The following is a 20,707-nucleotide window of genomic DNA, read 5'->3' as shown; positions in this document are numbered from 1 at the left end:
GAGAGAGAGAGAGAGAGAGAGAGAGAGAGAGAGAGAGAGAGAGAGAGGCCCTACCTTGTGTGTGTCCACACTACTTATCCATTCAGCCATCACTGAACACTACCCGTCATGAGTAGCATTGCTATGGATGTGGGTGCCCAGGTGTCCATTTGAGTCTTGCCATAAATTCCATTGGGAATATATCCAGAAGTGGACTTCTGTCATAATTCATAATTAAGTGATAATTCTATGTTTATGTTTGGCAGTTACCATGATTTTTTTTGTGACACTTTCATATTTTTACATCTGCACTCAAAGTGCAAACATTCCTATTTCTCTGCCTTCTCAGAAACATGTGTTACTTTCTATTGTTTTATAATGCTGTTTTACCATAATAGCCATCCTAGTGGGTTGGGATGGCATCTCAGCTGATTTTTATCTGTGTTTCCTTAGTGGTGGTGAGCGTCTGTGCCATCCACTGGTGAAGTTCTTCGGATAGCTAGCTAGTCAAGTCTTTTGCTTATTTTTGAATTGGATTTTTGTTGTTGAGTTTTAGGAATTCTGTATCCATTCTGAACATTAATCCCTTTTTATATTTTTGATTTGCCATATTTGCTCATCCTATGGCAGCGGTTCTCAGCCTGTGGGTCATGACCTCTTTGTGTGGGGGGGTCACATATCAGACGTCCTGCATAGCAGATATTTACTTTATGATTCATGACAGTAGCAAAATTACAGTTATGAAGTAGCAACAAAAGAATCTTAAGGCTGGGGGTCACCGCAACGTGAGGAGCTGTATTAAAGGGTGGCAGCGTTAGGAAGGCTGAGAACTGGGCTAAAGGCCGCCTTTATTCTTCAGTATCGTTCTTATCATGATTATATTTCTCCCTCTCTCTCTTCCTCTCTCTGAGTATGTGTGTGAGTGTGTTTGTGTGTGTATGTGTGTGTAAGCATTACATACTTTAGCTATTCCAGGATGCTCTGGACTGTCTTGACAGAAGCCCTGGGAGAGTACCGTCATGGCAGCTGTGCAGGGCCCCCTGATGGGCTGTTGAAATGGCTCAGCTGAGAAAAGGCATCTGGACCTAGAGTGGAGACTGAAAGGAAAGCAAGAATGGGGTAGAAGTCAGCGGTTCTGGGCGTGAAACATGACTGCGTGTAGGGGTGGGCCAATCACAGAGGAGGACAGGCAGACAGGGAGACATCAGCAAGGACACTCAGCTGCACAGTAGTACAGGTGGTAAGTGGGGACGCCACTTCACGGACACGAGGGACACTGGAATGGACTGCGTTGGAGGTGTCTCCTGGTTGCGCTCCACTTTCTCAGCAACGGCTTTTACTTTCTATTTTGTTTTTGTTGTTGTTTTTGTTAGTTGCCTGGTTTTAATAGCAGGCATCCTAAGGACTCTGGCTTGTCCCCAGAGGTTCACGGGTTAGAAGCTTTGTGCCTAGAGCAGTGGGGTTGAAATGGAAACAGCTTTAAGAAATGGGGTCTGGTAGAAGGTACTTAGGACCCTGGGGACGCTGCCTTCAGAAGGCAGTGCTGTCATTCTTCAGACCTATGGCTAGCTCCTGTGGGAGAGGTTGTGGGGAACAAAAGGAGCCAGGATGCCCCTCCTCCCCCTTCCTGCCTCACCAGGTGATTTCTCCATGCAGTAGCTGTTCCCACCTTTCCCCATGTAATGCAGCAAGGAAGTCCAGGGCAGCGCTGGCTCCGTGTTGCTCAGAGTCTCAGCCTCCAAAACTGTAGGCTAGATAAATCCAGTGTCCCACTCCTGGTACCTCGTTGTAACAGCAGAAAGCTGACTGACTCGGAAGTAAGGAGTCTATGAGATATACAGATGGAGCTGCCAAGTTCTCCAGAGGAACTCTGGGGAGGAGAGTGGGCTGAAACCAGACAGGGAAGATTGTTCCTCAATAAATAAAGAGTTGTGTGAGCATCGATGAGAGCAGTGGGTGGTGTGAGCATCGGTGAGGCTGCCGAGGGAGAGAGCAAAATGAAAGCGGTGGGGGTTAAGGGCAGAGTCCAGACAGAAGAGCCTTGGCACTGAGAAACTGAAGCTTGTGGTGCCCAGGAAACTGGCAGAGATGCCTAAGGGAGGAGCGGCTATTGAGGCAGGTGACCTAAGGGCCTGACATGAAGGAACCTGGGTGATGCCCTGGATTTGGGCATCAGCACTGTCACTGGTGATCAAAGCCAGAGCAATGGACGGACAGAAAGATGCATCAAAGCAAGCAGAGGAAAAAGTGAAGAGGAGGGAGTGTGTCTGCGGACAACCCACCAGCAGAGCATGATGGGAGGAAGGCGGTGGGGAGAGGCCATCAGCAGAGGGTCCAGTGGTTCTGACACCGGCTGTGTTACCATGACAGGCCCCTCGTTCCACACTTACCAGGGGATCAGGTCCACTTCTGTCTCCCTCCTATTCCACTGAGTGAGCACCCTCTGTCCTTGAGGCCTTCAGTCCATCACTGTACTGCATTGAGCCCCTGAAGCTTCGAGTTTGTCACAACACTGCATGTGCTCCTGAAGCCCCCACCCATCACCACATTGTACAGCTCCAAGATGCCCTCCAGAGCTGCTTTAGCCACAATAATCTCCAGCTCACATTTCTTCCTAAACAGCAACTTGCATTATGTCTGTTGCCTCTGACCCATTCACAGTCACACCCTCCCATCATTAGAGTACCATCTGCACACCAATGGTACCTTTTCATTTGCCTCTCGGCATCCTTTCCTCAAAATACACCCATCAACCAACATGACATTCACTTCAAATATACACCGACATTGCATCAGGTCAAGCAACTCTTTGTGCCCATCAGGAACAGTGGTTCACAGTGACAGGATCTTCTTCATCAGACAGCCAGGCACACAGCGTGTGTGCACATGTGTATATGCCTGTGTGTGCTGGTGCATAGTGCCTTGGGTGTTTGCATGTCCGAATACTCATGTATATGTTCATAGCATTGAACCACGGATGTGTATAACTTCCCCATGTACACACGGAGGCATTATTTGCATGAATAGGAATGTGTACATGCATCTGTACAAGTCACGTGTGTGGGTATGTGTGAGTCTAAGCTGGGTATGTCTGTGTGAGCATGTGAGTATGTGTGTATACTCGTGTGTGTGTATGTGTGTGTGTGTGTCTTCGTGCACATGCGTGCTTGTGCATGTAAAATTTAGGGTGTTCCTGTGCTTATCTTAGAAAAAGGGGCAGTCTTGGTACCTTTTCCCAATATGCTTGTGGATTACAGCCCCTGGGAAGCCTGGCCCCTCCTGTGGACACCAAAGTTGCAGAGAAGGAGAAGAAGCCACCCACAGCCACCACCAAGGGAAGAGGAAAAGGAAAAGGCAAGAAGAAAGGCAAAGTGAAAGAGGAAGTGGAGGAAGAAACAGATCCCCGGAAGATTGAGCTGCTGAACTGGGTGTGTGCACATGTGCTCATGCCCTTACCCATGTGTCTTCAGAGTTCTGCACTGGCACTCCCCTAGTTCTCGGGGGAGGAGACTCCCTGTTACCTTTGCTTCATCCCTCCCAGGATGGAGAGTAGATGGGTTAATGTCAAGATTTCATGGCAATAATGTGTTCACTGCAATGTAGCCATCGGTGGTCACAACTGTTTCATAAGGAGGAGTGGTTGTCCCTATGGCATATGCTTGTCACTGCAGAGTCCCTGCTTGCCTGTGTCTCAGCAGCAGGGAGACCTGGAAAACATCATGCATGGATGGCTCCAGCCTCCCAAGCCGGGTAGCTACTGATACCCACCCATCACCCCTCTCGACATTATCACTTCAAAAGGGTTTTGTGGCATGAATTTATGTGGTTTGTTTCCCATATTTCTCTGCACCAAGTGTCTGCATGCCTGCCAGGCAGAGAGAGCTACTACTAAGATGACCAGAACTTCCTTTCAGAGTGGTATCTTTGTTCCATAAATAGGAGTGTGTGGTCATCACTCACCCCACAGCACCCTAGTGGACTATGACATGCCCACATGGTCTTACCACTCCCAAAAAAATGCTCCCCAGTAAAGAAACAGCAGAGAGAAACTAAATGGGTCAACATTGGGGTGGCTGTCTTCAACTCATTAGAAATTTGTTTAGATTTATTTATTTTTATTATTTTATATGTTTAAGTGTTTTGCCTACATGTATGTATGTGCACCACCATGTACATGCCTAGTGCCTACAGAAGTCAAAAATAGGCACGGTATCCCCTGAGACTGGAGTTAGCAGAGAGGTTGTGAACTACCATGTAAAAGCTGAGAATTGAACCTGGGTCCTCTTCAAGTGCAAGATGTGCTTCTAACTTCTGAACCAACCCCATGTCCTCTTTGACTCATTTTTAAAAGATAGAATCCCTTACAAACTTTGACAGAGCATGTGTGGACCAGACTGAAGACGGAGGCGAGAAGGTTAAGGCATATTTATTCAAACAAAACAATTCTAGGAACCATAGACTGGGGTGCAGGGCCTGAGTACAGCTCTTGACAGGCATATGTGAGGCCATGGGCTCAATTCCCAGTACCAGGTTAACAAAACATGCCCCCAACACACACATACACGCACGCATGTGCACAAAAACAAACAAACAAAAATTCGGAACATTCCAGAACTTTCCACGAGATGTCCTAAGGTCTCCTGCCTGGAGTCTCCCAAGAAGCAACTCATGGTGTCCCTTCTGGATTTCATGCAGGTGAATGCCCTGGAGCAAGCCATGCTGGATGCTCTTGTCTTAGATCGGGTTGACTTTGTGAAGCTCCTGATTGAAAATGGAGTGAACATGCAGCATTTCCTCACTATTCCGAGGCTGGAGGAGCTTTACAACACCGTGAGCATCCCAGGAGGAAGGGCAGAGACGAGCTAGCACTGAATACACTTATCACTGATACGAATTATCCAAAACAGGGGTGGGCTGGACAAAGTATAGACAGACTCACTGGGGCAGCTTCAGCTGGAAGACCCGTATGTAGTGAGAGGTAGCTCCTCCTCACTTGCTCCTGGCCAGTGTGCATTCATCATATTCTTAGTAACTATGCCGTACCAGCCAGCCTGTCCTTCCAGCTGCAGCGGACAAATGATCCTCGCTGTGCAGTGGGCTCACATCTTTATAAAGCCATCTCTTAGGTGAAAGTGTCCTAAGGTGAAAATGTGAAAATGTGCTTGATGGTCCCAGCCCACTGAACGTCAGGACTTAGCAACACAGACCACTGAAACATCAGGCATTTCCCTGGGGTCATGGGGCTTACCGGGAGCTATAGCTCATGTGGAGAACAAGGATGGGATTGTACACCACTAGCCTGGGGAAAGGATTCAGATTCAGTTTATCGTAGTGCTTGTGCAAACAGAGAAAACGCTAAAAATCGGCCAGGTAAACCCTAGGAATCCTGCATTTACAACTTCTGCTTGCGAAGCAAGAGGATGCCATGTCCTAAGGCACCAGCAGACTGAACAGTCACCAGGGTTATTATTCAATTGTTGTTTGGGACCCTCTGGTTTCCATGGTCTACACTGAAAACAAGTTTTAGCGGTCAGGAGCTGTGCTGTGTCAGAACAGGAAGTGGTAGGATGGAATTTACTTTGCCTACACTAGAACAATTCAAGCTTTAGAAATGTATTACTCCTTCCCCATTCTGACTTTCATTGGCAGAAATGTGTAAAACATGCAGGCATTTAACACTACAAGAACACTACAAGCATTCAAAGTATTTCACACATGTTTGAACGTGGTAACCACAGCCTTATAAAAGAAATGACGCGGTAGTACACTACAAACTCTTCACTTCAGTGGGGCGGAATTCTGCTCAAGAGTTGAAGAGCCAACTCTACTGACTGTGGCTGACTGCTTCCCTTTCAGAGACTGGGCCCACCAAACACCCTTCATCTGCTGGTGCGGGATGTAAAGAAGGTGAGCCCATTTGCCCCTTTTCAACCCTCTGCTAGCATCCGTCACTAAAGCACTTCTTAAACACAATCTTCTGTTTTTAATATGTACTATCCTCTTCTTTGGGGTGTAGGGAACGATTTCCCTATTGCTCTATTCATAGCAAGAGTTTACTTATAACTTTAAAAAGAAGAATAAGGGGCCAGGAAGATAGATGGCTGTAAAGTGCTTGAAAGCGTGGATAACTGAAGTTCGGGTTTCTAGAATCAAGTAAATGCTAGGTGGAGTCTTGTGTGATGGCTCAACAGGTAAAGGTGCTTGCCTACGAGTTTGATTACCTGAGTCTCCCTGAGTCTCATCTCTGGTAGAAGAAGAGAACTGACTCCTACCGACTTTCCTCTTACCTCAATAGGTGCACACACACACACACACATGCACACTTGACCTCTCTCCACATACATACATACATACATACATACATACATACATACACACACATATTTTTAAGTCTAATCTGGATGGGTATGATGACTGCCCCCTTCATAACCCTACCCTGCCAGAGGCAGAGACAGGGAATCCCTGAAGTCAGCTGGGAGGCTTCAGGTTTATTGGAGGCCCCACTTCAGTATATAAAATAGAGAGAAGTTGAAGAAGACACCAGACATCAACCTTAGGTCTCCATACACATGTGCATACATACATGCATATGCACTTGCACACACAAACACAGATGTATACATACACTCATACCAAAAGACACACACTCAGTTGATAAATATATAAACTTGAAGTGGGGGGGGTAGACTAAGCTTTGTCACCGCTCAGGAACATACGGACAACTGCTTGGTTATAGTGTAGCACCAAGGTGACTCTAAAAGTGCCAAGAGTAGGCTCCCAAGAAGTCTACATGTCCCATCTATTGCGTCAGAGGTTCTCTCAGCCTTTGCAATTCCTCCGTTTCTTAGGGAAGCTGCTCTCCTCACTCTCCAAGGCTCCCCACTATGGACAGATTGTGTTCCTGTGGGAATTTCCTCTCCCCGTCCTACCCTGGCATCTCTTGTGTCTTATCATCCCAACTTAGAGATGAGATTAGGTTCTCATAGGAGCAATCCATCTCTCTAGAATGAAAGAGTGGGGCTCCTGGATAGAGTCCTGGATATCCTGGTCACATTTCGTATTGATAATCAGTTCTAAGAATATGAGAAAATGATTTCTACAGAGCAGAATAAAATCAGTGGATCTGGGAACTGGGGGACCTCAGAGGCCTCTGGCTTAAAGCCTTGTTCCACACAAAATTATTCTTCTTTCTCCCTCAAGACCCAAGTGGAAGACAGATTAGGGAGTGCAAACTTTCAAAGTGAGAGCTACCCAAGTTCAAACTCAACCATTCCTCAGCTGAATGACTTCAATAATCGCTCCTTCTCCTGTGGTCCTCCCTCCTCCGATTTGATTCCCTGTTCATAAACACCACCTCCAAACTGCCATGGCTGCAATATGAGGTTCAAGCTTGTTCCAATACACAGACGCATTCCCACTGATCCTGGCCCATGCCCATGCCCATGCCCAAGACTCCTCCTACCACATTCCATCCGTCTACACTGAGCCATCTGGATGTGGGGAGCCCTGGGAGGCTATAGCCCACCTGGGCCACACCTCCTCACAGCCACAGAACCCACTCCTTCTCATCTTACCTTATCATCCCTGCGCCACCACCCCTGTCATCATTTCCCGAAAACCCTTACTTACCCTAAACAACCCATCTTGGGATCAATAGGCTCTCCTTCTGTTAGTTACACATGCTGCTGCCCTGATCTCTTTACAGCCTCATCCCTCTCCCCTAGCATCCAGCAACTTAGAGAAGGCCTACATCTTCTTGTCGCCAATAAGAGATCCTTGTGCTGGGATATGCTCATTGGTAGAGTAAAAACTTACCATGTATGAAACCCTGAGCTCAATCCCCAGAACTGAGAGAAAAAAGGCCCCATTAGTAAGAAATATCCCACATGGTCAATGACCATACTCAGAGCAGAAGAAATATATATTTTATGGGCAAAGGATTCAGCCAGTGTAAAAAATCTGCTTATAAAAAGGACATTCAATGGATCCCAGGGTATCGACATCATTTCAGCTCTTAGAAAACCAATGGCACAGTGACGTATGAACCTCTCTGGAATGCAGAGGAGTGGCACAATGCATGAGGCACCATTGGGACTGTGACCCAGCAAACTCTCTTCCACACTGATTAGATTAAGTCCTTCTGGTAGCTCCTAGTTATACCAGACAGCTGCTGGTTGTGTTTTACTGAAGATCCAATGTCCCCAGAGTCACTGGATACCATTTGTTAGGAATCTTGTGCTGTTACTAATATTATAAGCAAACTTTCTCATATGTTGTTTCTGCTGTTACTAGGCAACTTTCTTATGATTACATATTCTATTATGTTCTGTGCCTTTGGAAACCAATCACAATAGAAGTCAGTAGAACTGCTTTGTATAGTTACCCACAATAAGCTTGGGCCCAAACCAACCACCCAGCTGCACTTCCCGTACCTGTCTATAAACCTTTATGGTATTTGTTTTTATAAGTCACCCCTGGGATGGACCCTAACATAAGAGAGATACCTACAGCAGTACAAGAAACTACTTGGAATAAGATTTCCATTTTGAGTAAGGGTCGAGTAAAGTTTAAGGTCCCAAGACCTTCCTGGGAACTGACCTTCTATCTGTCAGAGAGAGACATATACATGGGTAACTGACATTCTGTTTGGCAAGTCCTCTGCCACAGATGAGTTTTCCAACCAATGGGAGCAGGATAAGTGTACAACAAAGACATGTTCCTAAGGAAATCCCCTATCCCTAAATCTTGATTGGTGTGATAATATGGCACGGATGTTTGTAGATTTCAGGCTTAAAAAGCACTGTAGGAGCTTGACTCAACATTACAACCAGCTTCTGAGTCTGGGTTTGTGACACTGATTGATCAGCCCTCCCTGGGATGTCTGCTCAGTAAACTATGTCTGACTGAGATTGGTGTTCGTATGATTTTTGAGGTGACTCCTGGAGCCCAGCACCATTTAAAGCTTTCACTAGTGAGGCTCCAGTCCTAAGAAATACTCTGGCCTCCTACAGGTTACCATGAGACTCACTACTTCCTCCATGAAACTTGGCCCCTCTCTGAGGCTAGCCCCTCCTCTGCAAGGGCTGATCAAGGGTATGTGTCATCCAAATACATCTGCTGACAGTCTGTGACACCGCACTGCTCACGCCATATAACAGCTACCAACCACTCTGTCTGGTCATACACCCATGCCGTGAACTTCATAGTAGTCTGTCTCTTTATTCTCAATGGGAGCCAATTTCTGGGATATGATCTAACCTGTCTGTCCAGTATATCATATGGTAACAGAATGAACACTGTTGTTATAGTAACGGTCAGTTGTCCCTGGGATGATGACACACTGTGAACTCCTTTTCTTACAGAGCAACCTTCCACCTGATTACCACATCAGCCTTATCGACATAGGACTGGTGCTGGAGTACCTCATGGGCGGTGCTTACCGCTGCAACTATACTCGGAAAAGCTTCCGGACTCTCTACAACAACCTGTTTGGCCCTAAGAGGGTAGAGCTCAGCAGACACGCGGTGTCCTGTGTCTCCCAGAGTGACATGTGGATCCTTGGTGTGCTTCCCCATTAAGCCTACCTGTGCAGAATGCAACTCTTTACCTCACCTGCCCTGAAGTGACGCCACCCTGCCTCTGCCCTCACACCCAATGCGGGGCCTCCTAGCTTTCACCTCTTAAGACTGGGCCAGGCAGTGCAACCTGTCAAGCATGTCTGCTCTCCCTTCCTTCCCACAATAGCCCTCCCTCTGGTCCCCATGCCTCTGCTCTCTCAACCCGTTCTCCCACCGATCACTGGAGCTCCTGTTGTCTTCCAAAGCAAGGGACAAGGAAAAGTATCTTTTGCCCATGAACACTCAGGGCTCCCCGCTGTTCAACCATAGCCAACCATCTGAGTCATCCAGGACAGCTGCAGCAAGCCATTTGTACCCTACCACAATAGATCCTATTCTTCCACCAAAATCAAAGTTAATTCCTGACCTGCCATAATGCTGCTTCTTGCTCCAGCCTGTTAAACCTCAAGTCACTTAAACATCAGATCTGTGGGGAGCCTTCCCCTCTCCCTTTCCACAGTTTGTACCGCGAGCCTCATTTGGTTCTACTTATGAGGAAGGCTGTGTGTCTGTCTGTCCTTCCCAACTGACTTCTGTTGACAGAAGCAGTTTCCACCTGAAAGCGTTGACCCACTTGGGTATTGTCCTTAATTAATAGTGATACAAAACACTTAAATTTCTTTCTTTTCCTACTTCTTCATCATGCAGCCGAAAGCACTTAAGCTTCTGGGAATGGAAGTAAGTAGAACGTGCTTGTGGCAGTTTATTTATTGTACCTTTGTCATTCCGTGGACGCCTTTAGATTTATATTAACACAAAATTGAGCAATGTTCTCCATAAATAAGCTCTTTGTACAATTCACGAAAATCTTAGATGAGTTGACTGAATCATAAAAAAGCTCATATACCTTTAAAAAATTAAACTGCTTTGTGCACATGCGTGTGTGTGTGTTGTGTGTGTGTGTGTGTGTGTTTCTATGTGTTTGGGTGTGTGCAGGTCAGAGGTTGTCACACGTGTTTTCCTCAGTTGCTCTCCCTTGTATTTATTGAGGCAGGAGTTTTCACTAAACAATTACAACTACTCTATCTAACCAGCTTGGCTTGGGGAAATCTCCTGCCTCTCTCTGACTGTCAAGGCCTAGAATTACAGGCAGGGATGACAGTAGCCCAGCTTTGACACGAGTTCTGGAGATCTGAACACAGTCCTCATACTTCATCAGAGACAAGCATTTTAGCCATTGAGCCATCTCCTCAGCCCGAGATTATCATATTTAAAAAAATAATTTTCTTTTTATTGAAAAGTTCATACATGCACATAGTGTGTTTTAATCAATCAAATCCACCCACACTAAGCAATTCCTCCCATATCCTCCCTGCCCCAAATCTTCCCTCAGTTTAATACTCTGCTCCCAGTCCTGTTTTTGGTTTATTTTTCATTTCCTGATGACAGACACTGGGAATACAAATTCATTCAGGCTTCCTGCCTTAACAGAATTGAACTTGGTAATTTTCATTTTCCTAAAAGTTACTTCATCTAGACCCTTAAGTTTACTTTTACAAGCTTTTCCACAACATTCTAGCCTCCCCTGCCCATCCAAGAGCTTCAGTGATGTGTAATACTTATTCTGAGTTATTTTTAATTATATTTTATTTGTGTGCATGCATGAGTGTGTATGTGTGTGTGTGTGCATGTGTGCACGCACACACATATGTGCATTACATGCCAGTAGATGTCACAAGACAACTTGTAGAAGTCAGTTCTCTCCTTCCATCAGGTAGGTCCTGGGAGGCTTGGCAGCAGAAACCTTCTGGGCCACTTTTCCTATCTCCTGAGTTTTAAAAAATGCACATATCCCCCCATTCCCTTTCTTTCCCCTCCATCTTATTTTTTGAGATGTGGTCTTTCACGGAAGCTGGGCCTCATTGATTGGCTAGACTGGCTTGGCCACCAGAGCCCAAGAATCCTCTTGTCCCTGCTTTCTGGTGCTGGGGTTACAGGTGCATGCTGCCTTAACTGGCTGTCTACACGGCACAGGAACACAGACTCAGTTCCTCATGGTACATAGCAACCCCGTTACTTTTATTTTGAGGCAGAATCTCACTCAGTTGCCCAGATTTGCTGTTGACTCACTCCGTAACTCAGGCAGTTTTTGAACTTGCTGACCTCCTGCCTTGGACTCCAGGTGAGTAGGTATTATAGCTCTGTGCCCACCAGGCCCCACTTAACACTGTTTCTACCAGTTTCTAGTTCAGCTACATCTTGCAAACAAATATTGATGGTCTGCTGTGTTGGAATATGTCCCTAAAGAGACAAACAGGGACTTCACCTTTCCTGTTGTGCTGTCTGTATTTGGCTGATGGGGAGGTTTGGGGGGGGGGTGTTTGTTTTGTCTCCTCCATTAAAGTCCTCTGAAAAAATGAAACTGCTCACTCAGTGGGTTAAGTTATTCCAATAGCAACAGTCCTTTTCAGTTCACTTGGTTTTAAGTGATTTACTTTTCATCATAAAAAATATGCGCCTTCTCAAAGGAGTCAGTATGCAGTGTGACGGCCAGAGACTGGCTTACCAAGTCTCTTAGCTGTTTCTGACACAGAAGTCTCTAGAACCATTTGTTGCCCATTTAGGAAGAACCTTTTTTTTTTAAAGTGTGTTTCTCTCCCCTTAGGATGATGAACCCCCAGCCAAAGGGAAGAAGAAAAAGAAGAAGAAGAAAGAGGAAGAGATTGACATAGATGTGGATGACCCCGCCGTGAGTCGGTTCCAGTACCCGTTCCATGAGCTCATGGTATGGGCCGTGCTCATGAAGCGCCAGAAGATGGCGGTCTTCTTGTGGCAGCGTGGGGAGGAGTGCATGGCAAAGGCCTTGGTGGCCTGTAAGCTATACAAGGCCATGGCGCACGAGTCCTCCGAGAGCGAGCTGGTGGATGACATCTCCCAGGATCTGGACAACAATTCCAAGTGAGTATCTTGAGGGAATCTGAGGATGAGGTTGACTACTGTCTGGTGCTCTCCACCTTGACGGTGTGACCACTGCACTTCTTATTTAGGAACTATGTGGTTGAGGCTTACTCATAAAGGACTTTGCCCATCAGATTGGTCAGTATTATTACTGGTGTCCCTTTGGCTTATTTCTGAGTTCTTACTGGTCTAGTCTGCTGCCTTCTCAAGCATATGATCAAAGACCGTAAAATAAATTTCCATAAAGAAACATTCACGGATGCTGTATAAACTTCAGCATATCTATGTACTGGGCGCTGGATGTCAGGAGGACTTCTGAATTTTTCTTCCCCTAGAGCTTGGGCAGATGTCCAAAATGGGGGGTAATATTGACTTCTTCTCTTCATATAGATTAGGCACTTATTCCCCAGCACGGTGGACTTTCGGTTTAGCTAGTTTCTCCTGAGCACAGGCCTAGCTAAGGAGAGCAGAGTACAGCTAGATTTCAATGCCAGATTTCCTTTTCCCTACCAGAGGAGGGGGTTCTACATTAGCTGTCAGAACCTGGTCGGGTGGGGCCTTGGACTTGGTCACATTTGGACTTGGTCACAGCAAACATTCAGCAATTCATAGGTTATAGCTCATGTTTCCTAAGCCTGCTCTGGTTCTGCAGACACGTCTGCTACAGTACGTGATGATTCTGAGTCTGCCTCCTTGCCCTTGCATTCTGAGGACAGCTGTCTTTCCTGTGATGAACTGAAGAAAGGATGCTGGCCTCCAGCTTGTTCAAGGGATTGTCTGTTGTTAGGAGAGACCAGCTCTTTGCAGGTTGGTCACGTGACAGACTGGGAGTCTGGAGGCCAGAAACGACTTTATAGGCACATGAACTCGAGGTAGCTGAGCCAGACAGCTGTGCCAGGCAGCTGTGCCAGCATCCCATGGCTTTGTTTGGATTCCTTCTGCTTGTGCTCTGGTTTCTGTGATTTCCAAATGATTGGTTGGTTTCTAAGGTTAGAAACCAAGACTTTAAGTGCTTTTCTCTTAGGTTTGTTTTACTTTATTTTATGAGTATTTTGAGTGTGTGTGTGTACCATATGCATGCATGCATGATGCCTGAGGAGATCAGAAGAGGATGTTCCAACCCCCTGGGACTGGAGTTATAGGTATTTGTGAGCCACCATGTGGATGGTAGGAACCGAGCCTAGGTCCTATGCAAGAAAGACAAATCTCTTAGCCACTAAGCTATCTCTCTAACTCCAGAACACAATGCTTTTAAGAACAGAGATATGTTCACCTACCTTGGGTTTCCACATGTAGCCCTGCCTTCTAGAGAGTCCCCCCTTGGTGATATGTCACCCTGAAGCCTATGATCAGGACAAGAAAATACTATGCACTGCAGAAACTTCAAGGGACAGGAATGGCCACTCTCGTTCCCTCATTTCCATCTTTATAACTACAACAAAACCTCCTAGACATGGAGAGACAAAACCAGAGGAGAAGGATAACTATGTGGCCTTATTTTAACTACATCCCATGACCAAAAAAAGGCAAAAGAACTGAATATGGCTATAGCTGTCGTTAAATATTGGAATCAGGGTCATTAGGAAAAAAAGTAACAAACTCTCTTCAAAATTCAGCTGTGTCACTGTCTTTGTGCTCCTGACTCCTGCACTTCCTCTGCTGTGGTTTTGAGTTCTGTCTCCCTGCAGGTGTGTATCAACTCTGCTTGGGCAGACAAAACGTGTGGTGTTAGGCTATGAACTTAGCCTATGATGGTGGGGGCCCCAGCCTGGATCAGAAAGGAGGCAAGCTGAGGCCAAGGAGACAGGGGCTCCCAAACTCCAGGGTGTCCAGTCGCTGCTGGAAATCTCATAGAGTCTAGAACTGGGGCCGAATGGGCCTACAATGACCAGCCTGGGGTGGTCAGGGCCAAGGGGTGGGGATAACGTCAAGAGTCCAGGAGCATGGAGGGACCTTCTGTGGGAGACATAGGTGTTGAGGCTCTATATGATGAAGGCTTTCCCCCTTACCTCCACACAGCAGTTCTTGATGAGACAGTCCTTGCTTGCCCATACTATTTATTCATTGTTCACTGTGGAAAATGGGTGCATTCAACTTACTCAGGGTGGACCAGAGGTTAAACACCTTTTACAAGAAGGAATGCCTGAGAAGGGACGCTTACTGGCTGAATCCTCAGGGTGGCCCATCTAAATACCTCATTTACATGGAGAACTCTGTGCTCTAAGCTACATGACTAGGGGTCACAATTCTAATGTGGGGTGCCATGGTCACATGCTCCAGGACAGGAACAGGGCCGGGAGCAGATAAAATGCCTACCAGTCTCAGATATGAGAATACCAGGGTTTCTGAATCCATTCAACCTTCCCAGATTTTGTCTGGTGACACTTGCCCTAACCCTGACATCAGGTCATAGAGGTTATGAGCAATCAGATATCTTGCTCCGGGCTCTATGACAACTACACTCTGTCTCATTGCACAGAGCATGTTGGATTATCTTGTAATCAAGGCTGTGTTGAAGTTTTACACAACACATGAGAAGCACATGGTTAAAATGTTTGGTTTATATCAAACACATGGGTATGGCTAACACCCACAGTTAGAATCGGAACCTAACCAACCCCACAAGACACGCTGCTGCTCTACATGCCCCCCTCCTGGGGGTTCCAGAAGCAGCCGCTGGTTACCACTGCAATTCCGAAGATCTTGCCTTGTCCATCTGCCTCACAGTACTGTGTACAGTCCAAGGAAAAGGTCTTTGTCTCCTTGGGGCCTGAGGGACATAGCTAGCTTCACCTAAAGCTCTGTTGCAGGAAGAATAACCAATCCTCTTTCTAACCAATCACAGAGACTGCTACTTGCTGCCCCCCCCCCCCACCTCTGCCTCTGGTGACAGATCTTGAGAATGTACAGAGGACCTCAGAACCACTTTCAACTGTGTTCTGTGTCTTATGGCTCCCCAAGTTACCTTGGACACATATATTTAAGTACAAACTCATAACCTCTATGGTTTTGTCACTGCTGACATCTTTTTCCCTCCAGAGATTTTGGCCAGCTCGCTGTGGAGCTGTTAGACCAGTCTTACAAGCATGATGAACAGGTTGCCATGAAACTTCTGACCTATGAGCTCAAGAACTGGAGCAACTCAACCTGCCTTAAGCTGGCTGTGGCAGCCAAGCACCGGGACTTCATTGCTCACACCTGCAGCCAGATGCTGCTGACAGACATGTGGATGGGAAGACTCCGCATGAGGAAGAACCCTGGCCTGAAGGTGGGTGTGCCGTGGCCATCAGGCTGGGATCACAGAGACAGGGGGCACTAGGCTGAGCTCTGTACCTCAAGCTTATCCCATGTACAGTGGTCCTACAGTACCGGAGTTCACTTTCCTCCACTTCAGTTACCCCATCACCCACAGGCTGAAAGTGTGCGAGAAATAATTGACTCATAAGTTTCCTTTGTCTGTTTGCTTGATGGGCAATCAAGGGCCTGATGTAAATTAGATGAAGGCCCTGCCACTGGGCTACACCCTAACTCCTTGCTTGAGTTGTAAATTGCATTCTGAGTAGCACAATGAAGTCTCATACGATCACACTCTGTCCCACCCAAAACATATATCATCTGCGTGTCCAGTATACCTACAATGTATTCTGCACCTACCCACTAGCCGTCTAGCAGATATCTTGTTTACCAGACAAACTGTCACAACACTCCAGTGCTTGCATTCAAGTAACCCTCAAGTTCCTTACTAACTAACAGTCTCAAAGAGGAGAGACTCCCAGGAAGGAGACACCGTGATGTAAAATGTACCGGCACACTAGCATGGCCACTAGGTGGCGGTGCCACAGGACATATAGACAATGTACAGAGGAAGTACTATATGTTTCTGGCATTCATTGGTGGTTAGGGGGGATAAGGAGGACACTGTATTCCCCTGAGCAACCCCATGAAGGAGACACTACAATAGTTCTAGCTTTACAGATAAGGAACTCAAAGCTTGCAGATGAAGTTGTCCAAAGCTTGAGCTGCTTACTGTGGACCTGAGCTGAGGTAGTCAGACACTTGGGTCTATACAGCCAGCATCCCTGGCTTACAGAGCTCTTGCTACAGTCTGTATTTTCAGCTGAAGCCCACCATGACTGATCACGCTCTCCAGACAGGTCACCAACTTATGATTGAAGCACAGATCTGGGAACTGAAGAGATTGCTCAGTGGTTAGAACCACCCTTGCAGAGGATCCAGGTTCCATTCTCAGCACCACAATGGTTAACAAATGTCTGTAACTACAGTTCCAAGAGATCCAATGTTGTCTTCTGGCCTTCCCAGGAGCTGCATGTACATGGTGCCCAGACACACATGCAAACAAAACACCCTCATGTGCATAAAAATAAATTAACCTTAAAAAAAAATCAAAGTATAGATTTGACCTCTGTTTCTACAGTATTTTAGCTGACAGTATCTCCCTTACTTAGGAGGCTTAGGAGAGAATATGAAGCAATGAAAAGGTTTGAAGAAGATATATTGGGAGAAAAATCACTGTTAACAAACTCCTGGATTATCTTGAGAAAAGGTTTGGTAATCCAAGTATCTAATGGTTATATTACGGTGGTTCTAAGGGCTCTCGATGAGAACAGAGTCTTAACACGGCAGGTTTTGTATCTTATCTGAAATGCCTGGGGCCAAAAGTGTTTCTAGTTTCTTTCTAGAAATTTGGAATTTTCGCATGGACCTAATAAGCTATCTTAGAGATGGTATTCAAGTCCAAGTGCACAATTAAGTGTTTTAATTCAGTTTATATGCACAGCCTAAAGATTCATTTTATTTGCTGTTTCTAGGTTGCCTGTGTTTTGACCATGGCTCGTTACCATTAAGTCGGTGACTTTCCACTTACGGCATTGTGTTAGGTTGAGGGTTTGGAGTATTAAAAAGGCACAGTGACTAGCAGAAGAGACTCCACCTCTTAGAAATACAGACGCCATGCCTAGCTATCCAATTCAACACCGTGCACAGACTTGCTAGATTGATGTTGTATATAGCCTCAGATATTAATAAATACAGTTTGTCTTCAGAATGGCAAGATCAAAGAGGCGTTGAAGAAAACAGGTCAAGTGTGAAGCAGGGAATGCTGGGTCGGCATTACGAGTCATTGGCAGCACTGACGCCTAGAAGGCCGCAGAGAAACAAGGCCTTTGTCTTCATAGTTTTGATTGGAGAAACATTTAGAACCTGGAAACTTTTTAAAAACCTGATCCAGCTGTTTGAAACACATGAGGAGGGCCAGGGAGGTAGTTCAGTGGTACAACACTTGCCTAGCTTGCATAAAGCCCTGGGTTCAATCGCAACATGGTAACAGAGTAAAAAAATCAAACGCACAAGGAAAGCAGATTGCCTAAAAACAGGTACAGAGCCAGGCCAGGACTAATGGTGTTCACCTGTGGTCCTAGTTTCATGGGAGGCTGAGGCAAGAAGGTTGCAAGTTTAAGGCTTGCCTGAGCTGAAGAGTGAGTTTGAGTCAACTTGGACAACTCAATGAGCTATGGGCAAATCACAAGCAAAGACAGGGCTATATACTGCCTAGTGGCAGAGCCCTTGCCTGGGGTGCATGGTGTCCTGGGTTTGATCCTAAGTACTTCAAAAATAAATACAAAATAAGCTAGACAAACATTGAAACTTGGCTTTCACCATACATATCTCAAAGTATTAACAGATAAATAAGTCCCTGTGTTTTACAACACCCTCTCAGCACCGCACCCCACCCCCCATGCAAAACGCATGCAACTGAATGAGAAGCATGTAGAGTAAATAAAGACAGAGGCTTGGTTGGACCTCAGAAGGTTGTACTCCAGAAGAGCAGGATGAGGATGTGGGGGGATGCTTCAGTCACTCAAGCATGAAGGCCTAAGTTTGATTCCCTAGAACACATGTTTAAAGAAACGAAAACAAAACAAGTCAGACATGTAGTCTCAATGCAGAGAGACATGATAGACAGGTCCCTGGAGTTTGCAGCCAGGCAAGATGCTTTAGCTGGTGACTTCCAGGTCTGTGAGAAACCCTCTATCAACAAAACAAAATAAAACAAAGTAGCCACTCCTGTGGAAGGTCACCTGAGGTCCTCTGGCTCCCACGTGAACTCATATACCACATACATGTGCACATGCATACACAGAGAGAGAGGGAGAGGAGGGAGGGAGATAACGGATAGATTGATTGAATGAACAGCTAAAAAGCCCCCAAGTGTCAGGGATATAGGTTTAGGGAAGCAAACACTGTTGGAACTGTTGATAATCCTTAACAAGAAAACAGATGGGGAATTGAAATTTCAGGGTGAAATTAAAGCCACACACACAAAGTTGAGGTTCAGGCTTGGTTAGGATTAAACTTAGAGTCTTTTAGCAATCAGTGGAGCATAGAGAAGCACCTGATAAAACAGCAGCGAGCGGCCGAGCATCCTTTCATCCTCTGGGCCGAGCTCAGCCCTTCCTCTGTGAGTCACACGAACCTCCCAACTCTAAGTATCCCTATTCTCATCACGCTGAAATATTTTTATACAAAACAGAGGCGGTATTAGATTTTAATTTAGTTGTGTACTTGCTTTGTTTGGGTAGTTTGGTTTTATGGTGTTGGGATCTGGTGCAGCAATGCGTCCATGCAGGCAAGTACTCTAGCTAAGCCTCTGTCCCAACTTACCTGCATGGAGACTCAGTGTTAGTTAGATCATAGCATTTTAGAGTCTGGATTACACACACCTCAATGTTAGGTCATAGCTTTTTAGAGTCTAGGTTACACACACTATTGCGTATCATTTCTCTTCTGAAAAAAAAAAAAATCAGTGGATGTTTTTCAAACTTCTCATGATTCTGTCAAAGTACCCAGCACAGGAAGCCATGGATCATCGGAGCAGGGATGAACATAGTCCAGGCCGCTGTGCAACTGACAAGTGTGGACAGTCTAAACTTCACACATTTAACTGTACATTCAGCCTTCCAGCTCCAAGGATTTCATGTTCTTGAAATCAACCAAATACCAAGCCTCTTTAGAGGCTTTCAAAATGTCTTAGTGGGCAAAAGTACCCGATGCCAAGCTGGTCAGCCTGAGTTCCATCCCGAGACTTCACAGCTTGAAGGAGAGAACCAACTCTTGAAAGCTGTACTCTGATTTGTACAAATTCATTGTGACATGTGATATGCACATGCTAGATGGGTGATAGGTGTGTAATAAAAGAAAAACAATATTTGTAAATACACCTGAACTGAATGAGTATAAACCATTTTCCCTCTTTACTCCCTAGGGAATACAGTATGACAGCTTTGACATTACATTAGGTTAGCAGCTATCTAGGCATGATTCAGAGCACGTGGAAGGATGTGTGCAGACGATATGCAGATACTGTGTCACTTAATGACCATAAGTATCCAGAGGTTTTGGTATCAACGGTTGGTGAGTCAGTAGAGTACCCTCTGGGTCCACTATGAGTGCATATTCAGGAAGGATTAACTCAAGAGACCTACCCAAAATGTGGATAGCACCAGTCCATAGGCTAACATTGGGTGATATAAAAGAGGAAAGAGAGAAAGCCCAAAGTGCTAGCTCATGGGGGAAGGGGAGACTCCCCCCGCCCCAGCCAGGATGTGAGCTGCTTTGCCCTCTTCTTCCCTCCCCACTCTGAGTTAAAATAAGTGTCTTTCCTCCTACAACTTGCTCTCTTAGGTATGTTGTCACAACACACACACACACACACACACACACACACACACACACACGAGTAACCGACAGAGACTAGATTTTCCTAGAATCGCCACAGTTTAAAACTTGGTTTGTTTCTCCTCTCATAGGTCATCATGGGGATCCTTATCCCACCCACCATCTTGTTTTTGGAATTCCGTACATATGATGACTTCTCCTATCAAACATCCAAGGAGAACGAAGACGGCAAAGAAAAGGAAGAAGAGAATGTGGTCAGTGGCACCCTAGAGGGTCACATGGCTCTCATTATCCGTGTTAAGATTTGGTTTACCATGGATTTAGAAAGCTTGCTAACAGGGGCACTTGGAGAAGTTTCCCTTGTTAAGGCCACTTTGTGCTGGAAAGGCCCACCTGCAGGCCACCTGCCATGTGCTGGGAGTGGCCTAGTTCCACCTGCAGCCCAGCTGCCATGTGCTGGGAGTAGCCTAGTCCCACCTGCAGCCCAGCTGCCAGGTGTTGGAGATGGCCTGTTCCCA

The 20,707-nt window shown here is 46.0% G+C and overlaps 1 protein-coding gene across 2 annotated transcripts in view; it reads left to right on the top strand.

Moving 5' to 3' along the window:
- Trpm1 (transient receptor potential cation channel subfamily M member 1) overlaps nucleotides 1-20,707 on the top strand; it is a 115,754-nt gene that overhangs the window by 65,408 nt on the left and 29,639 nt on the right. For both annotated transcript variants that reach the window (XM_028776739.1, XM_028776738.1), the window contains exons 11-18: nucleotides 3,237-3,407; nucleotides 4,675-4,809; nucleotides 5,836-5,886; nucleotides 9,342-9,482; nucleotides 10,245-10,274; nucleotides 12,202-12,494; nucleotides 15,534-15,762; nucleotides 20,321-20,443. In XM_028776739.1, coding sequence (XP_028632572.1) covers nucleotides 3,237-3,407; nucleotides 4,675-4,809; nucleotides 5,836-5,886; nucleotides 9,342-9,482; nucleotides 10,245-10,274; nucleotides 12,202-12,494; nucleotides 15,534-15,762; nucleotides 20,321-20,443 — 1,173 coding nt within the window. The remainder of the gene's footprint in view (nucleotides 1-3,236; nucleotides 3,408-4,674; nucleotides 4,810-5,835; nucleotides 5,887-9,341; nucleotides 9,483-10,244; nucleotides 10,275-12,201; nucleotides 12,495-15,533; nucleotides 15,763-20,320; nucleotides 20,444-20,707) is intronic.

The sequence above is a fragment of the Grammomys surdaster genome, unplaced genomic scaffold (genome assembly GCF_004785775.1).
Source record: "Grammomys surdaster isolate TR1022 unplaced genomic scaffold, NIH_TR_1.0 271, whole genome shotgun sequence".
NCBI classification, from domain to species: Eukaryota; Metazoa; Chordata; class Mammalia; order Rodentia; family Muridae; genus Grammomys; species Grammomys surdaster.
Note: the sequence above shows the minus strand (reverse complement) of the source record. Positions and strands in the feature narration are given on the sequence as shown.